A 22,866-nucleotide genomic window follows, 5' to 3' on the forward strand; every position below is an offset into this window, starting at 1 on the left:
CTGGAGCCCTTTGATCATTTGTAATGGTTCTCAACGTGTGTGTGATGTAGGTCAACTTTGGTATCATGGAAGAAAAAGTGTCTAAGACATTTCATTTAAATGACAACTAAGTAAAGTCATTCTGCTGATGATTAGAACGTATGTCAGAGGATATTTTGAGCTTGTTAGGCAACTTCTGGTTACAACATCAACAATGAACTGTCAAGCTTTCGGTTTTATTACATGACAAGACATCAGCATTTCAAATGTAAGCTCTTCTTTTGTGGTCCCTGTGAAATGTGGATGTCCTCAGTAATGATGCGTCACGCACACATAGTTTGCACGCAATGATTTCATGAAGAGGAGTCGGTGAATGTGTAAATATAGCTTTAAAGTGAAAAAATCAAGCAGAGAACATTTGTCTAAAGTGTTCTTAAGTACAAAATGGTATTTTACAAGTTAAGTCACCACTGATCCTTCTATATGAGAGAATACCTGCTATGTTCCCAAGACATCAGAAGTTATACATCATGATTTATTAGACACCTCATCCACATGGTCTATAAAAATGTTGGTTTTTTTTGCACGTGGCTGTATTTGGAAATCAGTCTCACCTGTTGGAACATCTAAATGTCTTATGGCTGACCGTGGTTATGTGTGCATATATTTTCTGGTGAGAAAGCTTTGCCCTCCTCTCAGCTGCAGGCTCCAGGGTGATGACATGCTGCTGGGGTACAAAGAAGGCCCACCAGGAGCTGGCCCATCTTGTCAAGCTAACTAGATGGGAGATCAGACACCTTTCTCAGTTGCCACAACAGCTGGAAACAGGTAGAGCTGTGCCTCCTGGACTAAATATAAAGCGCAGTGAGACTGATGTGGCTACATGATGAGGTTTAAGGCTGTTCACTGCAGCGTCACCGCAGACTCCTCACACCCCAGACACAAAACTGTTCAAACTCCTCCCCTCCGCTAGGCGTTACAGAACACTGTACACCAAAACAACTTGCCGTAAGAACAGTTTCTTCCCCCAGGCTGTCACTCTGATGAACGCTAAACGCACACAGTGTCAGACCTGTCACTGTGAAGTACCGGTAACCCTAGAACCATCACCCACTGTCAATAAATTCATCAATACTGTAATATCATCCTCCTCATGCACATGTATACCTTTAATGTAAATACTGAAAAACTCGACCTCATGTAAAATAACAATGCAATGCAAAAAAGCAATGGTATTCTCAACCCATCTGTTACATAACTAAACATCTATTATCATGTTCATCTCAGCATTTTTGTACTACTCACCTCTGCACTGCTTCTTATTTAGCCTTGTACATATGTTTATATTTAATGTTATACTTTTGTACATTGAGAGCACAGTTCACAGAAGTGCAATACCTTGTCTATGCAAGCATAAACGGCCAATAAAGCTGATTCTGTTCAAGGTTTAATGCTGTTGAGTGTTGCCCCCTAAGGTGGAGCAGCGGTAACTGCAGCAGGTAAAGTGCAGAAGGACATTATTTACAACCTCATTGAGCAGAAGAAAACACACAAAAAGACACTAAGAACAGAAATCAACTTAAGGACTTTATTCTTTAAAAAAGCAATGGTATTCTCATGTCAAGCAAACAATGGAAACATTTCATATTAGTACTGTTCCATATCAAAAAAATGAGTTATGAAAGAATAATTAAACCACACAAATGATAATTCTTTTGGAATAAATTAATCAGCATAACAAAATGAAATAAAAACATGCTTTACTTAGGTGTTGAACAGGAAATATTGAAACTCCAATGCTCAAAAATTGAAGACACCTGAGAATATAAATATCAAAACAGCTTGTTGCAGCAAGTATTTAGTTCCACAGTTCCTCCTCTTTACCTCAACTAAAGCTAAGAGGGGTTTTTTAAAAATTACATTAATGTAAAAATTAGGCATCAATTTAAAAAAAACATCCATTTCTGTACAATGTGCATATCTGAATTAGTGTGGTGACACGAGAAATCCTTGCAGTATTTTTTCATTTTTATTTCTCAGTGAGGCAGCGAAAGATTTCATCCAAAGTGGATAACGCTCGTCTGACATCAAGCCACATTCAGTGATATGAACAGATAGATTTGGACTGAGCTCTTAATTGAAATCTGCAGTGAAGTGACAGTCTACAGGTATTTCATTTTTTAAACTTTAATACCCACTTTTAAGCCTCTGCCTGAGCCTGCAGGGAGTCTTTCCCTTGGTGCCTAAAACTCCTGGTGGGCCTTAAAGACAGAGGCTGATACATTTTTTTCGCTACTGTCTATTAACAACAGAAATCACCGAGGCAGGTAGAAGTAAGTTCTGCTGCTACACAGGTAGTAGTGATCTTGCATATACAGACATGAGGAAGATAAGGATACACAACAGACCATCTAGGTGATAAAAACAAATTTCTGAAATCCAAGGCTCAGTGGCTTTGTAGGAGTTTCTGAGAGACAGGATGGATGGATTCTGTACAGACACCACAAACAAAATGAGTGAGGTATGTTCTTATTGTGATATTATAGCTTTGAGACCCAGCACGGAGGTCTGTGTGAGAAGACGCCCCCCGTCTGTGAGAGGAGACGGGAGACGGTATATGTCCATTTGGAGACGTAGAAAACAAGCGTGTGTCCCTTTTGTGAAACAGTCCAAGAGTTCAAGGTTACTGCCAGCAGCAACCCAAAACCGTAAACAGATCAAACTTCTGGTGAAGTTATGAATACAAATCTGTAAAGATTGCAGCTCCCATTAGAATGAGATCAACAGTGAAGTAGTTGTTGTGGATGGTGTGACAAATGAGTGATGAAGTCTTTCTCCTTGATTCTAGTGTGGAGGAAAAAAGTCACCTCATCGGCAAACACAAATGGAACATTTTTCCTTTAAGAAAACAAACAAAAAAAACACAAATCCCTCAATCAGAGACGGCCTGGATGACTAAGCAAACACTAACAAAAAACAAAAACAACTACCCAGTTCTTTTCATCACGCTCTCTAAAGCACTTGGACAAAAAAAGGCAGTTTTACAAACCATTGGTTATCAACACACTAGCAAAGTTCCACGGTGCTCGCTCATAGAAGCATAGTAACAGTGCAAGCCGTTACACTATTCAGCCAAACACAACTGTAAGAAAAAAGTGCCATATTGCATAATGAGTAGCTGTAATGAGCCCACAGGAGGGCAGATATACCTATACAATGATCCAACTGTAAACATGGTGCGAAGTAGTTATGACATAGTTTTAAGGCTTTCAGATTTTCCTGAAGAAGTGTTGTTCTCTGAGATAAAGGAAAACGTCCGTGAGCTGGACAACAACAGTGTGGAAACAGAGGAAGACAAACAAACAAACAAACAAATCAAGCTCTTTACGATAAGACGCAGACACTGTGTGTAGTCTAATGCAGTTTAAATATCTGAAGGAATTCTTTTTGGAGTCGTATTCGTGTAAAACATGAGGATTGTTGAACTTTTTTGGTTGATGTTAAACATGTTGGTGCTATCTTTTCTAAATGAATACGTTGAAAAAAGTCACTTATTTCCCCAACATATTATCATGTCGTCATCACAGTGCATTCATAGTTTAGCATTTATAATGACTGTAGCCTCTTTGAGTGTCAACGTCAATTGTTCATGCTGCTGGTTTCATTTAACACCTGAATACAATTGAGTCCAGTTTTTTTTTTCTTTAGGTTTCACCTGTGCTTTTCCAAATGTCCACACCAAGAGGTCTACTGGTGTTAGTTGATTTTTATAGCAATGTTATTTCCTACACAAGACTTGAACCTGTTTTATCTGTGACTGAATCCCCTGATCATTGTATGCGTCCTGCTCTCCTGAAAAGTGGAATGAATTATTTTATTTTGAAGGCAGCCGGCTGAAAGTCAATATTAACTTATGTCTTCTTTTCCCAAAATATTTTGATACCATCACAGACACACTTTCTCAAAATCTGTTGCTAAAAAATAAGTAAATAAAAGCACATACACACCAACACTCACAGGCAACGCCATCCTATCAAGCGTATACTTTTATCCCCTAATATAAGGACTACAATTCATCACATGTATTAATTCTCCTGCTAGTAGCATTGCCATTTTTCTATGTTAAAAGCTTAAAGCTTATATACATTTGCATCTGTATTAGACATAATACTACTGTGTATTATGTTTCAGCATTTCATGGATTGATAACTGATCTAGACGTAAGGATGCTGTGCAAACAGCTCTTCTACAGTAAAGTTTGAGCCATTTTCTGGCAAAATGTATATTTGATCTACAGTTAAATGCAATACACAAGAAAAAATATTAACAAATTGCGTCACTGATGGTTACTAATGCAATAAAAATAAAGGAATGTGTCACCACTAAAACTTCTAAATGGAATCAGCAAAGCTCAATAATAAAGAAAAGCTAAAAGACTTCTAGTCACTGCCTCGCTACCAAACATCACAACATTGTGCTACTCATTTAAAGAAATGGTACTGAAGAGCACAACAACAATCTACAAATGAGCAACTAGAAAACAGAGGGGTTTTGGCTGATGATAAATGTGCAGACTATTACAGATAATGTGAAAAATCCCTGCATTTTGTGAATGTTTTTCAGTTGGAGAAAGTGAGGTTTTTATTTTAGGGTTGGGCTGCTTTTTATAGATCAAATATGCTTTATGATTCCAAATCAAATCGTATCCTGAGTGAGAAAAGAAAACAAAGTATGAAGAACACATTTATTCTCATGAGGTTTAGGCTGCCATATACATGTAATAACTTACAAACTTGTTGGGATGTTTTTGCTTCATAAAAGTAAACTTTATGTACATAAATATTCTCTGTGTCCTGTTTTGTTGGTAAACACGTTTTTTTTACCGTCAGTGAAACAGAAGCCTTATCATTTTGTCTGATTAATGGACTGCTTTATGGTAGAAATGGCTTTACGGAGTTTTTGCATCAATGTGATGTAGTACCTTAACTTGTCCTGTATTTAATTAAATGGCTCAAAGTCATGCCCGTCAGTGTTACTGATCTATAAAAAGGTTTTACCAGTTCATCGGCAGACAGGGCTTCAAAAACACTGCATACTTAAGCCATTTTGAAATGAATGTGTCCAAATATTATGACGGGATGTTTCTGTTTCTGCTTTCATGTGTCGTGCAGCATTTCACTGCATCATTACCGTCTTCAGAATGTTTGAAAGCTAGCTCGTCCTCCATTGTAAACATTATACACGTGCTCTTATACACATGTATACGACATTGTAAATGGAGTGCAGTAGGTCCAAAACTTGCTTTCGGGAAATGATTTGTGAATCACAAAGCACATTTCTTAGAAAATCACCAGTTCTCTTAAGAATGTTCTCAATACCCAACCCTAGTTTTGATGAGCAGGTGAATAGTGGTCACGACTCATCCATGAGGATGGAGAGATGAGGCTACATTTCCTTCACATCCAACTCTGTGTGTGTTTTAGGTGTGTATGTGTGTTATGTGCACAATTTTTTTTGTTCAGCAAAACTTATGCTAAACACTGATCAGTGGCTCTGATTGTAGCTGGTTAACTTGAAACCACTGTGACCTTCTGTGTCCCCGTCAGGAAACCCCCGTCACAGACCATCCTAATGGTGCATGGCGAGGCTAGAAGAAGAGCCCTTGTTGCGCCCCAACATGGAGGGCTGGAAGTCGGGATGACGACGGGCGTGCTTGATCAGGTGGTCGCTGCGCATGAAGCGCTTATCGCATAGTGGGCACAGGAAGCGTTTCTCCCCTGTGTGGGTGCGAGTGTGGCGGGCAAGCTCATCAGAGCGGGCAAACTTCTTCTCACAGTCAGGCCAGGTGCACGGGAAGGGCCTCTCACCTGCAGCCACGAGGCAGAGAAAAGAGAACCAAATTAGTTTGAACATATCGTCTAACAGAAAAACATCATAGTTATTGAATGTAAAGGTGAGAATCTTCAATGCGAATACATTCTAGACGACTACAATTGTCGTGGATTGGCTTGAATTGCAGATTTCACATTATTTGAATGATTAGATTAATAGAGCTATAGATGGAAATGATGGTTTCATCATACATACAATACAGACTAAACATATGGCCAATCAGCTGGCCTGGACTCTGTCAATCATTCATCCGGGCCAGTTATAATGTCGAGCCCTGTTTGTGTATACTACTCAACTCTTCCTACAACAATGCTATTAGTAATGTATACTAGTTATATGATGAGGTTAAATATATGTCTTTAAACTATTATAACCAACTGCTTTTAACTGATCAGTAGAGTGCAGGTTTTTTGAGTTTTGTATTGACAAGTGCATGAATCTATCTACATTTAAACTGAGTACGTTAAATACCCAGATACTGACACAGATCTAAAGCCTGGATTACTTTCCTGAAACATGGTCAAGACAAAAAAAAATTATCATCTCTTCATTGTTAAATACGTGACAAAACAAATCCAGGATTGTGGATGGTCCAGATTAGTCTCCCTAAGCTACCACTAGCCTTAATCTGCAGCAGGCAACACGAGTAACACCGGGATAAGCGAGTGGGATGCTCGGTGCCATTTTCAAGATCACAAAGCCAGGCCACGTTGTTGTTGCAGGACTCTTTGAGGGCGTTCCCACCACAAGTTTCTTTCAGCCGTTTCCTGTCCTTAATCCGTTTGCGCCTGCTCAGTGACCCTGAACGCACCAATTCCCCTCATTTCGAGCAAAATCACATGCACGTTTTTCAGCCAAGAGCTCCCCCAACAGGTGGGTGTATTTCCACCTACATGTAGATTTTGACATCGTGATACCACACGAGCCACAAGTTTTGGTTTGTGAATCACACTTTTTCAGCTAGCACAGAAAGTATATCAAAAAGTACATCCTCAAAAAGGACGCATCCGCCCTCTTTTTTATTTTTATTTTTTTATTTTTGCAACATCGCTTCAGACGGTTTGCAGGGTTGCAGTAGATTTTTACTGATAAAAACCCCATCAAGAGGAAAAACTTGACCAAAACATCCATCAGAAGCTGCTGCAGCCATCAACAGGAGAGACTGTGACCGACAATGAACTCTTTTCTTCCGACGTTAAGGTTTCATCTTACGTTCATTTCATATGCAAATCCAGTCAGAGGAAGACCTCCGTCACCGCTTTTAACGTCCAGCCCAGTTCTTTTGTTAGTTTACTTCTTTGTCAGAGCTCCTGAAGGGCTGTTTTTCCTATCTTCCCCTCTTTGTTTGACCACGTTATGGGGCAAGTCGGGGTTAATGTACAGGTACAACCGCGCTGAGATCAGATAATCACATAAAGTACGAAGACAATACTTCCAGTAACATAGTGACATTACAACACACAAAGCTGAAGTTATGTTCATATTTGCAGCCAACTCTTCGTACCTGTGTGTGTCCGGATGTGTGCCTTCAGGTGGGAGGATTTCCCGTAAACTCTGTCGCATCCGTCAAAAGTGCACTGATGTCGCTTCACCGGGGAGCGCGGGGCCCCCACGCCTCCTCCTCCTCCCCCCCTCAGCTGCTGCTGTCCGGGCACTGGGGTGGCGGAGGGGGTCATGGTTGGGGTAGTTGGGTCGGACAACGTGGTGTAGCCGCTCTCCCCTCCACACGAGGAGTTGCTGCTCTCCGAGTAAGCCGACATTGGGCGGAACTTACCATGAAGGTCGGTGAGGATACCGGCCACCGCCATCATGTTCGCCCCCTCCAGCCTCAGCGTCTCCCGCACTTCCATGTCCTCATTAGACCCGTCGGGCTCCCCGGGGAGCAGGCCCACCGTGGCCGACTGGCTGGCGGGGGCGACCGGGGTGGGTCTGTGTAGCACAGGACCGCTGGATATCGACACCAGACACTCAGCAGCGAAATAATCAGACGAGGCAGTCAACGACATTGTTGTCTGTCCTGTTTGTGTGCGTAGAAAAAAAATATATAACGAAAAAAAAAAGAAAAAAAATCCACCAGGAGGGGCTAATGGTTGTTGTCTGATCCGGACCTCGTTTTCGTCAAACTCGACGAAGCAACCGTTTCCAGCTGAGCCTTGTAACCTCCATACAGTGTAGTTAGGAAATGACTTTGTAAATCAAAGAAAAGGCACAATTTACAATAATAATGTGCTAAAAGTGTGCCAATGCCTTCAGCCCAACATGCGTGCCTCTCACCGTCTGACGGTTCATTGTGTCTGAGCTCTGAGAAGCCGGTCAAACCTACGCCCCCTGGTCCGGCTCAGGATGCGTTCAAGTCCTGTCGGTTAAAAACGGGTTGAGGTGTTAGTGTTTCAATAACTATGAAAACCTCATAATTATGGCGTACAATTCAACGCTTACCCCAGAAACGATTCGATTGATGGGATATTTAACATTACTCAAGTTGATCACACGTCACAATTAAACACTAAACGACCATTTTGTTGTTGTGTCTTTCAAGTGTAGCCTATTTCACGCATCAACTCCACACCACAAGTAAAACTGTTTATGATGGCGTCACACTGAAGCACAATTATTGTAAAAACTATCCTATGGCAACATTTGCATCCAGTGACAGTTGGGGTGGAAGCGGGTTAACGGGTTATTTCTAAAGGTGGCTCTGAGATATAATTTTTCTCGATGTAATTGAACGCAGCTCTAACCAGCAGCGCGCAGTGACTGACGTCGCAGCACGGGCGTGGACCGCGGCGGCGGGCGCATCGTGGAAAGTAGGTGGCAGGCAGCAAGGGGTAATGATGGGGGAAGGAGATGGGGATGGAAGGCGTGTTGGGAACATTAGTCTGAGCTCAGCCAGGCACAAAAAAAAGAGGGAGGGCTTTAGTGGAAAAAAGAAAGAACAAGATAGAGCCAATAAATCCCTCTGAAAGCGCTACTTAAAACAGTTTTAATGCATACAACACAGACACTAGATGTCTCTCTTCTCTTGTTCATATTTCCCTCTCTACAGTTGATATTCTTCAGACGAGTTAATGAAGCAGCTTTTGATAGATTGCTGTCCACATTGGTGGTTTGGCTTATTGATTATGGACATATTGACAGTGTGCTTAGCAAGTTTGTATACGAGGATGTAGTTTAATGAACGATATTGCAATTAGTTAATATGCTCTGCTATTCTATTGCACCAGGGTCTAGGCTGTCTTGTGAAGTTGCCTATAGCCCTTCATAATCCTTGCATGTGTCAAAAGACTATTTCCTAGATTTGATATGGCTGCTTGAAACCCAGCCTCCCAACCTTTTTCACTTTCCAGCCAAATGAAAGAAGACAGTCCCATCATATGTGGCTCCAGTATTATGTAGACCTATTTCCAAGTTGAAGGAGTTCAAGTAAACCTCTTTTTTTTGTGAGGCCCAATGCTAAGTGACTGGCTCTGTAAGTGTTTGTAGCTGCAGCTCTGAAGGTATTTCCTGATTGGTTGCTGTGAGCACTATGGGTCACTGTGGAAGCCCACGTACAAGCGTGGTCATTCAGTGGCTGTGAACACTGCTTGGTTTTCATCTCGATTACATGTGGAGGCTCAGAGGCAGAAGGACCTGCGGTGACTTGGGGTTGCTATGGCTGTGAACTTGTTACTGCCCAGCTGTCTGCATGTTACCTTGATTTTTATACTACTACATGGTGAGTTTTTTTTTTTTTTTTTTTGGCTTTTGTTGTGATTTTTGGTGTGTCATTCAACTTTCCAGAGAAATCAGACTTAACCTGACTAAAAGTTAAATTGATGTATCCCCCCCCCCTCCCCTAAATTGTGTTAATCATTATTCTATGTTTTATCTGACTCTCTATGCAGTTGGGGATTTTTTCCAGATGGAGCCAAATCTCTGTGATTCAAGCTGTGCTGGTGAGAATGCAGTTTGTTGTTTGTATCCAATATCTTACAAGAACAAAAACTGCAATACATGTTTTTCATGTCCCACACCTCTTTTCTTTGTCTCTTATTATTCTTATTTAATGTTCCTAGGCTCTTCTAGCCCTGACTTGTCCTTTCAGAGAGGGGTGAGGTATACTTACAGATTTAGGACAACAATTACCACAAATCTGCATGGCTCCAGTGCTGGCAGGAATGGTCTGGCTTTGGACTGTGTGGTTGATATTGACGTGGTTTCCAAGTGTCACCTTATGATGAAGGTCAGCTGTAATAAATGTGTTTGTAAAAAGTACATGTCAGATTTTGCAAAAAAAAAAAAAACAGAAATTCATGCACACGCTTGTCCAACAGATTAGGAATCCACAGATAAAGCGACTTTCCCCTCAGAAGGAACATTCTGTGCAGCGTTTAAAGAGCTTGAGGTAAAAATGAATAGATTTCATACAATTTGGTGTGTTTTTGAATGAATTAATGCATAATTTGGCCTACATGCTAAGTCTTTTTGGTTGCAAATACAGGTATGTGGTTTAATCTGTTCTCTGACTGTAGCATTGAGTCCAGATCTTTTTGGAATGCTATAACGGTGTCTCCTATAATGTGATACTCTGTTCAGATGTCCCACTTGTCTGTGTTCCCGGGTCTCAGGGGGATTCATCTGATGTTTTTCTTTCCCAGGGATTCACTGGAGAGAACGCGCCTCAAGTTCTCCCTCCATGGGGGAAAGGTCATGGCCCTCTGTCTCCAGGAGGGGGAGCAGGTGTGGGCCCTCAACATCAAGAGGGCTCTACTGAGCATGCTCCAGACCTCCCGCACAGCTTCCAAACAGGAATTACAAAAGGAGGTGAGGGTTGATGTGTTCTATGTTGTTCTGCGTAATATAGGCTCCATGCTGCAGCCTGAAGTCTTAAAACAAGTGCAGCATCTACTTCCTTAAGTCTGCCAATTACCACCTTCAATTCTGCTACATAACAATATTAGTGATTAATGATATTGAGCAATAATTGCTTGCACAGGGTGATTATTTGACTGTTCTCTGATGACTCTTTCTTAGACGGATGTTTATGGGACATGCAACACCCAGTACGAAAGGCGAGGACCTTTACTGCTGAAAAACAGGGATCTTAAACAGTGTCACCAGTCCAGGCTTGCAAATTTCTGGCCTCATTCAGTATCTTTAACTGAAGATACAGTAAGTTAACTTTAACTTTCTTCTTTCTGTTATTAAATGTATGCACATGTTTGTGTATATACTGAAAATACCAAAGTCATGAACCTTTCAGGCAAATGTATGAGTTTTCTGTCTGTTTTACCAACCTGGGCAAAGTTATTATATGATGAATAAAAATGTCCAAATGATTATTCTCTGATTAGAATATCTTTAGGCTAAGCATATTTAAATATTAAAGGTTAAATAGATGTATAAATTATTCAATATTTCTGTTGTTTTTTGTTACACTACACACCACAACATATAGGAGTTAGGATCACCTTTATCAATCTTTTGTCTTACTGTGAGCAAGGTGATATAATGCAACAGCATTATTTCTGACAAAAAAAGTTGAATTTTGTGTTCAATAAAAAAAAACTTTGGAACTCTGTATTATCCTACATCATAACACTACTTTTTGTTTATCCTTGGCAAAGGAATCAATATATGGAAACTATTTTAATAAGATTATAGTCTTTTTCCAAGAACTCAGAGTTTTAAAAAAGTCTTATCATCATCATTATTATTATTATTCACTCAAGTGTATCAGTGTTTTCTTACAACCCCAGTTCTGTTGGTATTTTACACTCTCAGATTGTTTGTTATACTCTTTGGTTGAGTCAAAGAAAAGTGGAGGAGAATGGATGAGGCCCTGCGTGTAATAATAATAATAATATTTTTATAATAATAATAATGTGTATTTATAACGCACTTTAAATTTAAAGCAAATCTCAAAGTTCTACAATTTAAGATAGGAGCATAAAGCAATACCCACTGATTAAAGACTGTCAAAGACTGTCCTTTATAGCCTGCTTTTACCAATCAGTCTTTCATTTGAATTGTAACGCTCTTATTGCGCTTTTATGCTGGAAATACTTTTGTATATTTTGCTAGTCATTGCAGTCGGAGCTGCGCTGCGTTCAGAGGCATGGCTCCACAGTGATGGAAGAGGTCAACTGTACCGAAACTGTTTCCATGACAACATGGTCCAGGACTTCAGGGCTGGTGAAGACTCAAACAGTGTCCGTCCTGCTCCTACTCAGGGCCCAACCAGGGACTCCTCCAGACACAGGTCTGGAACAATGTTTACACATTCATATACTTTTATCAACTATACTTTCTAACAAACATGGATTATGATGAAGTCTGCTTTCATTTCAGATTCTTTAGGACCTGGTGCGCTCACTGACCTTCAGTTTGAGGATGAGGGGACTACAGGGCCAGGGAGAACCAGATCAGCAACATTGCAGCAAGCCAGTCAAACTATCAGGATGTTGTGTAGCCTCAGCTCAGACCCACAACAGGTAGGCCTGAAGCAATTAAAAACATTCAATGCATGTGTTCTAGATGTACATATCAGTCAGGTGCTGACATACTTTTCAGCAAAATGAATCCCTTTCAGGTAGCCTTTACCCTGCCAGACCATACTCTGTCTTATTAGTGTTTCTGAATGATGTCTTCCCTTACTGTGGCTTTTCTGTATAAGCCAATCATGTCAATGTTTTCCACATAATGCAGGTCAATAAACCTAATCTGGCGACCTTAAATCATATTCTATTTACATGGTAAGTGTTTAAAAGCAGCTGTCAGAGCCAAAGCCTGACATACGCTGAGGGTAATTACTGCTTTGAGATCAGTTGATTGATGGTATAAAAATGTCTTCACAGTTCTGCAGGGAGCAATAATTCTTGATGAGCAGGATGAGTATTGAGAAAACGAAAAGGAAATGGTATTCATTTTTGGTAACTAAAATGTAGTCCATATGTGTTGGACGTTATGCCTTCAGGTATCTCAAGAATTCCTCCAACTAGTCTTCCAGCTGAGAGATTTAACGCTCCCTCAACTCAAGACGCTTTGGCAAGAAGCCTCTTTCAAATGCCGCAATGACTGGTCAGTGTTTCCCTTGTATTTTCTAATCGGGTATTTTCTGGCTTGTCATCAGTTCTTTAGCTCCACATGACTGTTCCTATTCACATTTCCACACTCAGCGTATAGTTAATGGACTATATTGTGGTTGGCTACCGTAGAATGGATTAAAGCAGAAAGCAATTTTGTTTATGGGTCATAATGAGAAAGATACACAGCTTCTGGTCAAGTCCACAAGTAAACAAAAGACTGTCTGTGTGGGACAGTGGAGCCAACTTAATCAGAAACTATGCTGAGACATATCCTTACAAGCAAGAGACTTAGTGCCTCGCATGTTTTCCCCATTACATAGAAAATCCATCTTTATCATAGTGGACATTTTGACTTGACAAACACAGGTGTTATTACAGTAGCAGCAAATATCCTCTGACACTGGTTGCTAAGCTAAGCTAAGCTAAGCTAAGTGGATGCTGTCTTAACCTTCAAATGTAGGCTATTGTAGGAAACAACTTTTTCAAGGTTATCTTTGTTTTGAAAAGTTTATATATTTAGAACTGACTTCACTATGACGTGCTGTCATTTACAGTGAACATGTTCGTCTTTCTTAAATTTGAGTGCCTTGCATTTCATTTTTTAACCCCATTTTATATTTTTTGAAAAGTGTAGAAACTCACAGCACAGGTCAACAACACTGATGTTGATTAACTGTTTGGACAGGCAGCCTTTGTTGGATGCATTACCAGCTTGTGGATCTGAGAACTGTATCATACTGCTAACTGACCTAATGAGGAACAAAGAGCTGGAGGAAGAGCATGCCCACACTTTTCTCACCACCATAGCACTCATCCCTCATCCATCACCACAGATCATCAACTCCATTAATGTAAGAACATCTGACAAATCTCACATCAAAGCTTTTGACTCCTAAAATACATTTATATTAGTAATTTCATACTTTAATACAATCTCATATCCTAAATATTGAGGTTAAGCAAATACTGTGTCTATGCTCTCTGTGTTAGGTTTTACTGGAGGTCTCCGAGCTGCGGTCCAAGGCTCTGTTATCTGGATCAGCTCTGGTTTATCAGCTGTGCCAAAAGTCTCAAACCTCCTGCAGTGAACTTCCTGAAGTGCAGACCTTTATACAAACACTTGAGGAAACACTGAAGGAGGGATGTGAAGGAGAACAACACATTCAAGATAAGGTGCATTCCCCACTTTATGTACTCACACTAAAAGCACTTTACAGAGTCTGCACATAACAGCACTGTAAGGAAGCCGTCATTTGGCCATTGTACTTACACATTGAATTTGTAATGGCGTAATATTGGCGTCCCAGTGTGTGGTTTTACATTGCATTACTGTGTTGCAAAAGTTTGCTTCACATACTCACACTCTCAGACATGCACACATACAGCTCTGATCTGCCCTGCCTTTTCCGATCAGGGGTGAAACAACTTTGCCCCACCACTCTCCCTTTGTGTGTCAGAGACGTAACAGGGGCGTAAGTATCCTGCCTTAAACTGGCAGTGTGTAAGAGCCAATGACAGACGTGATGATTCTATATAAATGTCTAAAGCATGGATCTTTTCAAACAATCTTACATAACGTATTGAATCATATTCTGTCTACCAACAGCTTTTTTATGCACTGAAATCAGTGGGAAATATCGGCCTGAATGATCCAGTCTTCATTCCTCTGATAAACTGCATCATGCTAAGCCACTCAGCTACACTGGAGCTAAGACTTACTGCCATCCAGGCCTTCAGACGTTTTCCTTGTTCTGCTGATGTAAGTTGATTCCTGAGTTAACATTAGTCAACAGTGAAATTAAATGCACCATTCTTTTTTACACGTTTTCTGTTGGTTCTGTAAAAGCAAAGCTAAGCATGTAGTAAACTCTCAATAGTTGACAGTGGGATAAAACAATTCAACAAGACACTGATCCAGTATCTGTTTATTGAATATAAACGAATGTTTATGCTTAGAGAACATCACTCAAATGTAAATATTAGCCTCCAAAGAAGAAGCAAACATAGTAAATGAGTTGTTAATTAGTTCATGATGAGTTGAGGTGAAGAGGTGAGTGGCAGTGGAGTATCAGTGACTGACAGCAGTTCCCCTTTTCTTTAGAGATCTGTGCTGTTGCAGCTGTACCGCTCCTCCCAAGAGGATCCCGAGGTCAGAATAGCTGCATACCAGCAGCTCCTGCGCTGCCCAGATCAGGATATGTTTGAAGTGGTGAAGATGATGCTGAGGAACGAGACTTCCAGCCAAGGTGCGATTGAAACCTCTACGGTTTTGTTGCCTCCCTTATCAATATCTTACAAAGAAAATGTTTGAAATGTGAGTCATATACTGGCCAAGAATGTATTTCTGCCATCATTGTTAGGTTAAAACTTTCAAATTGGAGCTTTTAAAGATATGTAATTCTTTAATTCTGAGTAGTAGTCTTGAGCGAGCACCTTGTAGTGTTGTTCCTCTATACACACTGATGACACATGTTGTTTTCCTAAATGTACCCAAATTGTTACTATCCCATGTTCACCCTCAATAAAGGGAACAATGAGATTTTTATTGACTTAAATTTAACTCTGTTAATAAGATTGATACGGTAAATCAACACATTTAAGTAAACTGCAGACACAGGGTTGACCAGTACAACATCAAAAATATATTTGCAATAAAAAAAGTTATTAGATGTGTTAAGATTATTTTCTCACAGAGTACAGGCAAAATGTGGTGTGCCCCAAGGCTATATTCTTGGGCTTCTTTAATTTCTCATTTATAAAAATGATTAACCAAGTGTGTCAGAGTAGATGCCCAAATAGATTATCTCATGATGTCAATGGTTTAAAGCAAACAAACACTTTTAATATTGCAAAATCAACTTATAGATACAATTCTATGTTTAATAGAGTTGAATTAATTGATAGTTTCTAAAGTTATTAAAAAAAGGATAGAAACCGATTTATTTTCTGGACTCACCTATCATACTCATCTTCTTGTGGTGTTTGTAACAATAAGCATTTTCTTTTTTGCTTCTCCAGTGGGCTCATATGTGTGGAGTCACCTGACTAATGTCCTGAGGAGCGAGGACCCTATGAAGCAGGCTCTGATCGAGTCACTGCCTGACGATATAATCAGCAGAGACTTTGAGGCTGAGTTTATGAAATACTCTTCATATTCAGACCACACTGTTTCATCAGGTAATGATAACATTTCATTTAAATTTAAATGAAGCAAAACAGCTATCAGGGGGAATTTAAATGTCCCATTTTAAAGAAATCACAAAAAAAAGAGATGAACCAAATGATTTGGAATACTTATGATTACATGAATTGAATAAGATGATGATCTATACTGTGATGATCACCTTTGTTTTCTGTTTTGTTGTATGTTTCAGGCATGGGGATTACAAATATAGAAACATCTTTGGTTTTCTCCCCCAAATCGTTTCTACCAAGATCTGCCACTGCAAACCTGACAGTTTATTTCCATGGTAGAGCCCACAACCTTCTGGAAGTGAGTTATTTTATTTGTATCTAATTTGATTCATTTCAAAGTCCTTCAAACTCATGTTGAATGCATGCATTGTGTCTCCTGTCTAAGATGGACTTTCATGTTGAAAATGCTGAGCCACTTTTAAAGAACATGTTCGGTCACGACACCTCTGGTGGAGAGTCTGCAGCTCAAAGTCAATCACAGTCCAAAGAGGCGAAGAGGACGAGAAGAAAAACAGACGATGGCCATGGAGGAGAAAAAGAAACGTGTTCATCCAGCACCAGCAGTTATCTGGCGCAGGCCAAGGCCATGGTGAGGTCATTGTTTCCGGACAGTCTTATTGATTATAGGGTTGTGTCTTGGGGGGTTTAATTAAGGCAGCAGGTTTAAGCTTAGCCATGTGTACTGTGGTACAACAGATGGGGATTAGTTTACTTTAAATTAAAATTTTAGCCTTGTGGGCAGTACTGTTATGTAAGCATCTACTGTACATGTACATGTTAAATATAGTAGTATGTATGTCAAATGTCATTCCTTGCCTGATTCCAATCTGGTTTAACTGTTGTAAGTGGTCATTTTTAAGACATATCATTATTTTAAATGTCTTTGTTGTTTACATGTTTAAAGATCGGCTAAAAGCCTTGACGGGAAACATTTGGGAAAATAGTGAATTACAAGTAAAAAAGGTTACATTGCTGTCTGTACCACATGCTTTTTTCTTTGTTCCAGCTGTTTGGCAGAAAAAGAACTGAGGAGAACAGACTGAAGTGTTGGCTTGGTGTGAAGGTGTTTGGCAATGAGCTCAGTGTTTTTACATGTGAAGATCTCTACAGTCAAATGAACCAGCTGTCTCTGAGCGCAGCAGGACTCGCTGTCAAACTCCTCAAGGTATGTTGAAGATAAATTGTTCTTACAAATGATTATTCACTGACATTCAGATGTTCATATACACTTCTGTTTTCAATCAGTCATCTCTATGTCCTGCAGGGTCAGGAGGTTCAGGTGAACCACAGAGCCGTGCTGATGACGGAGGAGCTGATTTTACCGTCTCTGTCTGGTCTCCCCATCAAACTTGGCATCAACATGACCTCCCTGCTTTCTCTGCGTTTGAAGGGCAACATCAACTACAGAGATGTGTCTCACTTCTCCCTGGCTGGATTCATCAAACCCAAGTGAGTACTTATTACCACATGTTACAGGGGCTTTAACTCGGGCTATGAGAGAGTGTAACTGGTGTCTCTGTCCTCAGTGCCCACGTGGGGCTGTCTGTCAGGATGGGGGTGGACGGGGCTCTGGGTCAGGCTGCGGTGAACTGGGTCTCTGATCTGAGGAGCTCCACCAGTTTGGATGGCAGCATTCAGCTGCAGGAGGGTCGAGATCTCAGAGTCACACTAAACACACCGGAGGACGTCATGGACATCATCTCTGTCAGGTAAATGTGAACATTTAAATACTATCTCTGAGGTGTTCTTTGTGAGTTTCAGCATCTTCACTAAAGATCATGTTGGCTTATCAACCTCAATATCATGCATATCAGCCGTTACCTCATTTGTCTACTTTTTAAACCATGTCATCCTGATTACACTTCGTCATGAAGACAAGTGATCTGACTTGAACTGAGCAACAAACGTATCACCTAAATCCAATGACATCATTTGAAATGTTGTTTGACAAAATAAAATAAAAAAACCCCAATGATGTAAAACGATCAATCTGTTTTACTATTCTTATTGAACTTTCTTATATATATCAAACTGTTTTTTGTGGGTTTGGAAATTATGCAACATATTTGAGTCTCATCATGCTTGGTTCATCATGTTGTTACAGTCAAAAATATTTTGTGGATTTCATTGAAGATGTTTTAGGATCATCCTATCAGTACCGTTTATATTAGTTAAAGAAATAAATAAGAAAAGAAAAGAGGCTCTTATTTGAGTTTTAGCATCGTTTCCTCTGTGTGTGTGTGTGTGTGTGTGTGTGTGTGTGTGTGTGTGTGTGTGTGTGTGTTGTGTTCACCAGCTCCAGAGTGTTTCAGCTCAGTGGAGACCACAGAGAGGAGATCAAGGGGCCAAAGAGTCGAGTCCAGAAGACCACCTGCACACCAAAGACATGTAAAGTGCTCACTCTTATACTAAAACGTTTAAACAGTTCTTCTCTACGTGTTTTACTGTCCCAAGTGCTGTTGGTTTTTACAATTATTCTTTCTATAATGATTATTTTCTTATATAACAGATAATCATATAACTCTACTGAAAACATTCACCTCAAATCCTGTTAAATGGTTTGATTGATATGCTGACTCTCTTTATTGTTCACATTCTAAATTCCTAATCAAACGCTGATCTCTCTCTGCTCACAGGGTCTAAGATGGTCGGCTGGCAGCTTTGCTCCAATACGTCTTACCCGTTACCTGCCACAGGTGTTTTTCTTCCTCCTCCAGGACCAGTCCACCTCTCCCTCAGGCTGCTGAAGCTGGACAGAGGACTCCATTACTACCTGCTGGAGGCTGCCTACTCAATGCTTCTTCAGGTCCAAAAAATAAGAATCATTTTTTTATCTGATCTTATTACCCATTGTGATATCTACATGGTGTGAGTGAAAATGTCTCATTAAACATAAAATTGTTCAAACATGTCTTTCAGAGGGGCAAGGGGCTCCCCAGAGAGGCGTCCCTCCGCCTCCTCCTGGCCACACCTCAGTCCTCCATCCCCAGAGACATGTCCCTGGATCTGACCTTTAACCCTCGACGACTGCTGCTGCGGATCACCCATCCTCTGAAAACCATCCTCATACAAGGTTGGTGACACAATCTGCAATCAACATTTGTCTGAGTTAGGTGCTGAAATGTGTTGTGTTTTTCAGGTCATCTTGAGCAAGAGAAGAAAATAAAGTCAGGAAAGCTGGAGCTGTTGATTGATGGTGTCCATTATTACATCACGGTAAGTTTTGAGATCTTTTTGTGCGACAGTTTCTCTTAAAGGTGATTTCTCATTCACATAAATGTTCATTAATTGGTCTTCTTTAGGGTTTGATCGACACTCAGACCCTCGTGTCAGAGCAGAGAACTCACTATCACTTTGAAGCAAAAATGGCCGCTGATGGACATCCCATGATCCTCTCTGCTAATGTCACTCGTGGACAGGGGAGAAAGACCAGTTTCTCAGCAAATGTGAAGAATGTGTTCAGAGAAACGGCTTCACTGTCAGGTATCCAAACAGACACACTTAAATAATAATCACTTTATTTATTGTAAATTGTAAATTTAATTCATTGACCAAACAATACAATTAAATTCATACATAAAATCTCAAATCTTGAATGAAAAGGAGCAGAAAGAAGAGTAATCTTATATAATCTTCCCCTCATTCATAAGACATTAATTAACATTAATTTATTCTTGTACTAACAAAGCACTCTTTAATATTAGATATGAAATTGTTGCTGTGTCATCATCAGTGGCTGTGGAGCGCAGGCGAGACAGCAGCAGCATGCAGCACTCTGTGGAGGCGGAGCTCCTGTTACCCGGTGTGGTCGGGACCAGGATGCTGGGACTGATGGAGCAGAAGGGCTCATTGTGGAGCTCCGCGCTCAGGCTCAAATACGGTCTGGGAGGTAAGTAATGGAAAAGCAAATATTCACAAAGGGAAATTCCCAAAATCCCCCTGTGAGATAGATGTTGCTATAAAAACGATGCCAGTGTTAAGAAATGGTCGCGCTTCCTGACTGTAAAGTGGGCGTGGTCTAATAGTAATGTTTCGCTTCAAATTCATGGTTTCAAATGTTAGTCCTTTTTGGAAAGAGATGGTTTCAGAAGAGAAGTTGGTAGCACTGATTGGTTCACACAAGAGATGGAAGACAGGTCAGTCAGTCAACATCTCACCCAAGAAAGGAGATCCCATTAATAAAAATAAATAATGCTATGATCAGCATGGACACTTTGCACCAATAGGAAGTGAAAACTCAAATGAGGAACACACTAACTTCTCTCAAAAAATCATCTATGCACTTGTAAGCTGTTTCTTTTTAATTTGTGTTTTTTGTGTGAAACCCCAGAAAGTGTTGTTTCATGAATAAATGAGTCCACATTGTTTATGTTGAGTGCATCTTTGCTATATCACATAGAGCCACCATTTAGCCAAATCTGTCCATCTAAAGAGAGGAATATGTAGCTTGTTTTTAATTTCCCGAAATCAGTTTCAGTACCTTTGACCCTTTGTACAGGTGATGCCCGACATCTGCGCCAGGACTGCTACACATCTCAGAGACTGAGGCGTGAGAGGGACGCTAATCTGACGTACATCATGAGAGCAGATCATGAATTCTACTGCTCCAACACAGCTCCCATCAACCACAAGGTGATAGGCGATAGATTCATCGTCCTTGCATGCTTATGCAGTTAGTTTCTAACTTTTGAGATTGATTTATTCCACGTTTGGTGAAACAGACTACTGATCATTAGAGGGTTTCTCTTGTGGTTTCTCTTTTCGGTGTGTCCACAGATCCACCTCAGGCATGAGGAGAGCGCTAGCCACATTAAATCAGCTCTGGACGTGAGCTATGGCAAACACTGGGACGAGATCAACAACAAACGCACCCTTCTTCTGAGCCAGTCCTTCAAAAATCAATCCACACCAAATCACACCAGCTACACATTGGAGGTAAACAGACCTGCAGGTGTCATCATCTGTTTTTCTGGGGCTATTTTTGTATTTACACTGAGCATTTTCTTTGTCTCATTTAATTTCAGTTTAGTCTCCAAGTGCCGGAGAAGAATTTAAACTACCGCACACAGCTTCTGCACTCTCACCTGAGACAGCTCGGGTCTGAGAGCAGCACTCACCTCAAAGTCAACTACAACAACCTGATGCCGCTGGTGGCTGGATTACACTGGAAAAGTCCTCCACAAGACACCGTGCAGAAAAAATGGGAAGGTAAAATTAGCGTTAATGCCTTTTTCCTCAATTTGCATCAATCATCCAAATTTAAAGTGAAGTCCACACCTGCAGTCTCTCTCTTAATATTGACCAGGCACATTAAACATGGACACCCCGTGGCTTTACATCTACACCTCGCACAAACTGAGCCAGCTGCAGCGCCACTCGCTCCAGCTCTCGTCCGAACTGACAGCCAGCAAGTGGCTGACCGTCCGTAACCTCCTGCTGGAGGTTTTCTACCGGGACAGAGGCAGGGAGAAGGAGGCCCGTCTGCAGCTCTACACACCAGCTGTCACCTACATCAGAGTAAGGAGAGAAGAGACTCCTTTTTTTATATTCTCATTATAGCTTTCTTGTATTTTCATCAAAATTAAGGTTTTATTGCCTTATAAACAACTTCCATTTAAACAACGGATTGAAGACCTCATTTGACACTTTGGAAAATCTTCCACATAAGAGTTGGCTGTGACACTCATGCGACATGCCAACCTTTTTTTTTCAACCAAGACATTTTTATTTCATAATGTATTTTGTAAAGTTTAAAGTTTTTTTTATCAGTGTCCGAGCAACAAAAATGTATTTTTGTCACAGGTTTGATTTATTTTTATATGGTTATTGCTTAGTAAGTAGATTCAATTTGATCAATAAATGGTGCATCAATATAATAAGAAAGGCCTCTGTTAATTAATACGTTTTTAAAAGGGGAAGAGGATAATTTGTCATTTCTGTAATACCTGTAATGTTTTCCTTTTTGTATGACTCAAAATATCTTTATAAAGAACTTGTTAACGTGTGCATGCCTTCTCCTCCTCTACCTAATCTGTCTCTCTCCAGGCAGGAGGGTGGGGGTTGGTGGGGAAGCGGACTGTGAAGGCCTTCGGATCCTTCAGCTCTTTATGGACTCCTCCCCTGAGAGGAGACATCTCTCTGGAGGCCTCTAAACTCAGCCACACCCTGCAGATTGCCTCCACCTACGGCAAGCACAACGTGAGCCTTGTAGCGGCCCTGAACACTGCAGATAAGGTGGGAGGCAACCCTGTGCCGTATCTGTGAAAATCACCTTTGTCACACAGTCGCCATTTTCCTCTGATGTTACACTCAGAGGACGAGTTCAAATGCTGTCATAATGTTGGACTGTTGTCATCCAGATTTTAAGTCCGATAAACGTATAGTGCCTGAAAATGTTCATTATAAACATTATATTATTGTTATTATTTGACCAATTCTCAATAAATGAACAAGTGAACTAACAATAAATAGGGAAAATCCAGGTGGAAATCTTGGAATTTTTAAATTAAACTAAAGTACTTTTAAAAGTAAATTAAACTATTTGATAAACCATAAGCTACCTGCCAGAGTCTGCGCAGTGGAGTTCAGTTGTTGGAGCTGAAATATTGACGTCCGAGCTCTTGCACAAACCAAAACACACATTTAAGTTTTTCCAAAAAAAAAAGGAAAAGATCCCTGTGGTCGGTACAGTCCACAACAGAACAGATTCTCTCTCCAGTTCCAAACAAACAAG

At 40.5% G+C, this 22,866-nt stretch overlaps 2 protein-coding genes across 2 annotated transcripts in view; one reads left to right on the top strand and one right to left on the bottom strand.

Moving 5' to 3' along the window:
- Positions 1–1,553: 1,553 nt before the first annotated feature.
- On the bottom strand, positions 1,554–8,192 carry zgc:153115 (uncharacterized protein LOC768186 homolog). Its single transcript, XM_020651452.3, has 2 exons — positions 7,376–8,192; positions 1,554–5,846 (listed from the first exon to the last, which is right to left on the bottom strand). Exons 1-2 carry the CDS (start codon positions 7,875–7,877, stop codon positions 5,608–5,610), a joined length of 741 nt encoding a protein of 246 aa, XP_020507108.1. The 5' UTR covers positions 7,878–8,192; the 3' UTR covers positions 1,554–5,607.
- Positions 8,193–18,723: 10,531 nt separating this feature from the next.
- Positions 18,724–22,866, top strand: part of LOC109997491 (uncharacterized) — a 30,722-nt gene continuing 26,579 nt past the window's right edge. The window contains exons 1-10 of the mRNA XM_029280723.2: positions 18,724–18,939; positions 19,053–19,206; positions 19,273–19,349; positions 19,436–19,616; positions 19,867–20,022; positions 20,632–20,765; positions 20,910–21,068; positions 21,158–21,341; positions 21,439–21,650; positions 22,179–22,367. Coding sequence (XP_029136556.2) covers positions 18,778–18,939; positions 19,053–19,206; positions 19,273–19,349; positions 19,436–19,616; positions 19,867–20,022; positions 20,632–20,765; positions 20,910–21,068; positions 21,158–21,341; positions 21,439–21,650; positions 22,179–22,367 — 1,608 coding nt within the window. The 5' untranslated portion in view covers positions 18,724–18,777. The remainder of the gene's footprint in view (positions 18,940–19,052; positions 19,207–19,272; positions 19,350–19,435; positions 19,617–19,866; positions 20,023–20,631; positions 20,766–20,909; positions 21,069–21,157; positions 21,342–21,438; positions 21,651–22,178; positions 22,368–22,866) is intronic.

This window comes from Labrus bergylta, chromosome 4 (assembly GCF_963930695.1).
Source record: "Labrus bergylta chromosome 4, fLabBer1.1, whole genome shotgun sequence".
Classification (NCBI taxonomy): Eukaryota; Metazoa; Chordata; class Actinopteri; order Labriformes; family Labridae; genus Labrus; species Labrus bergylta.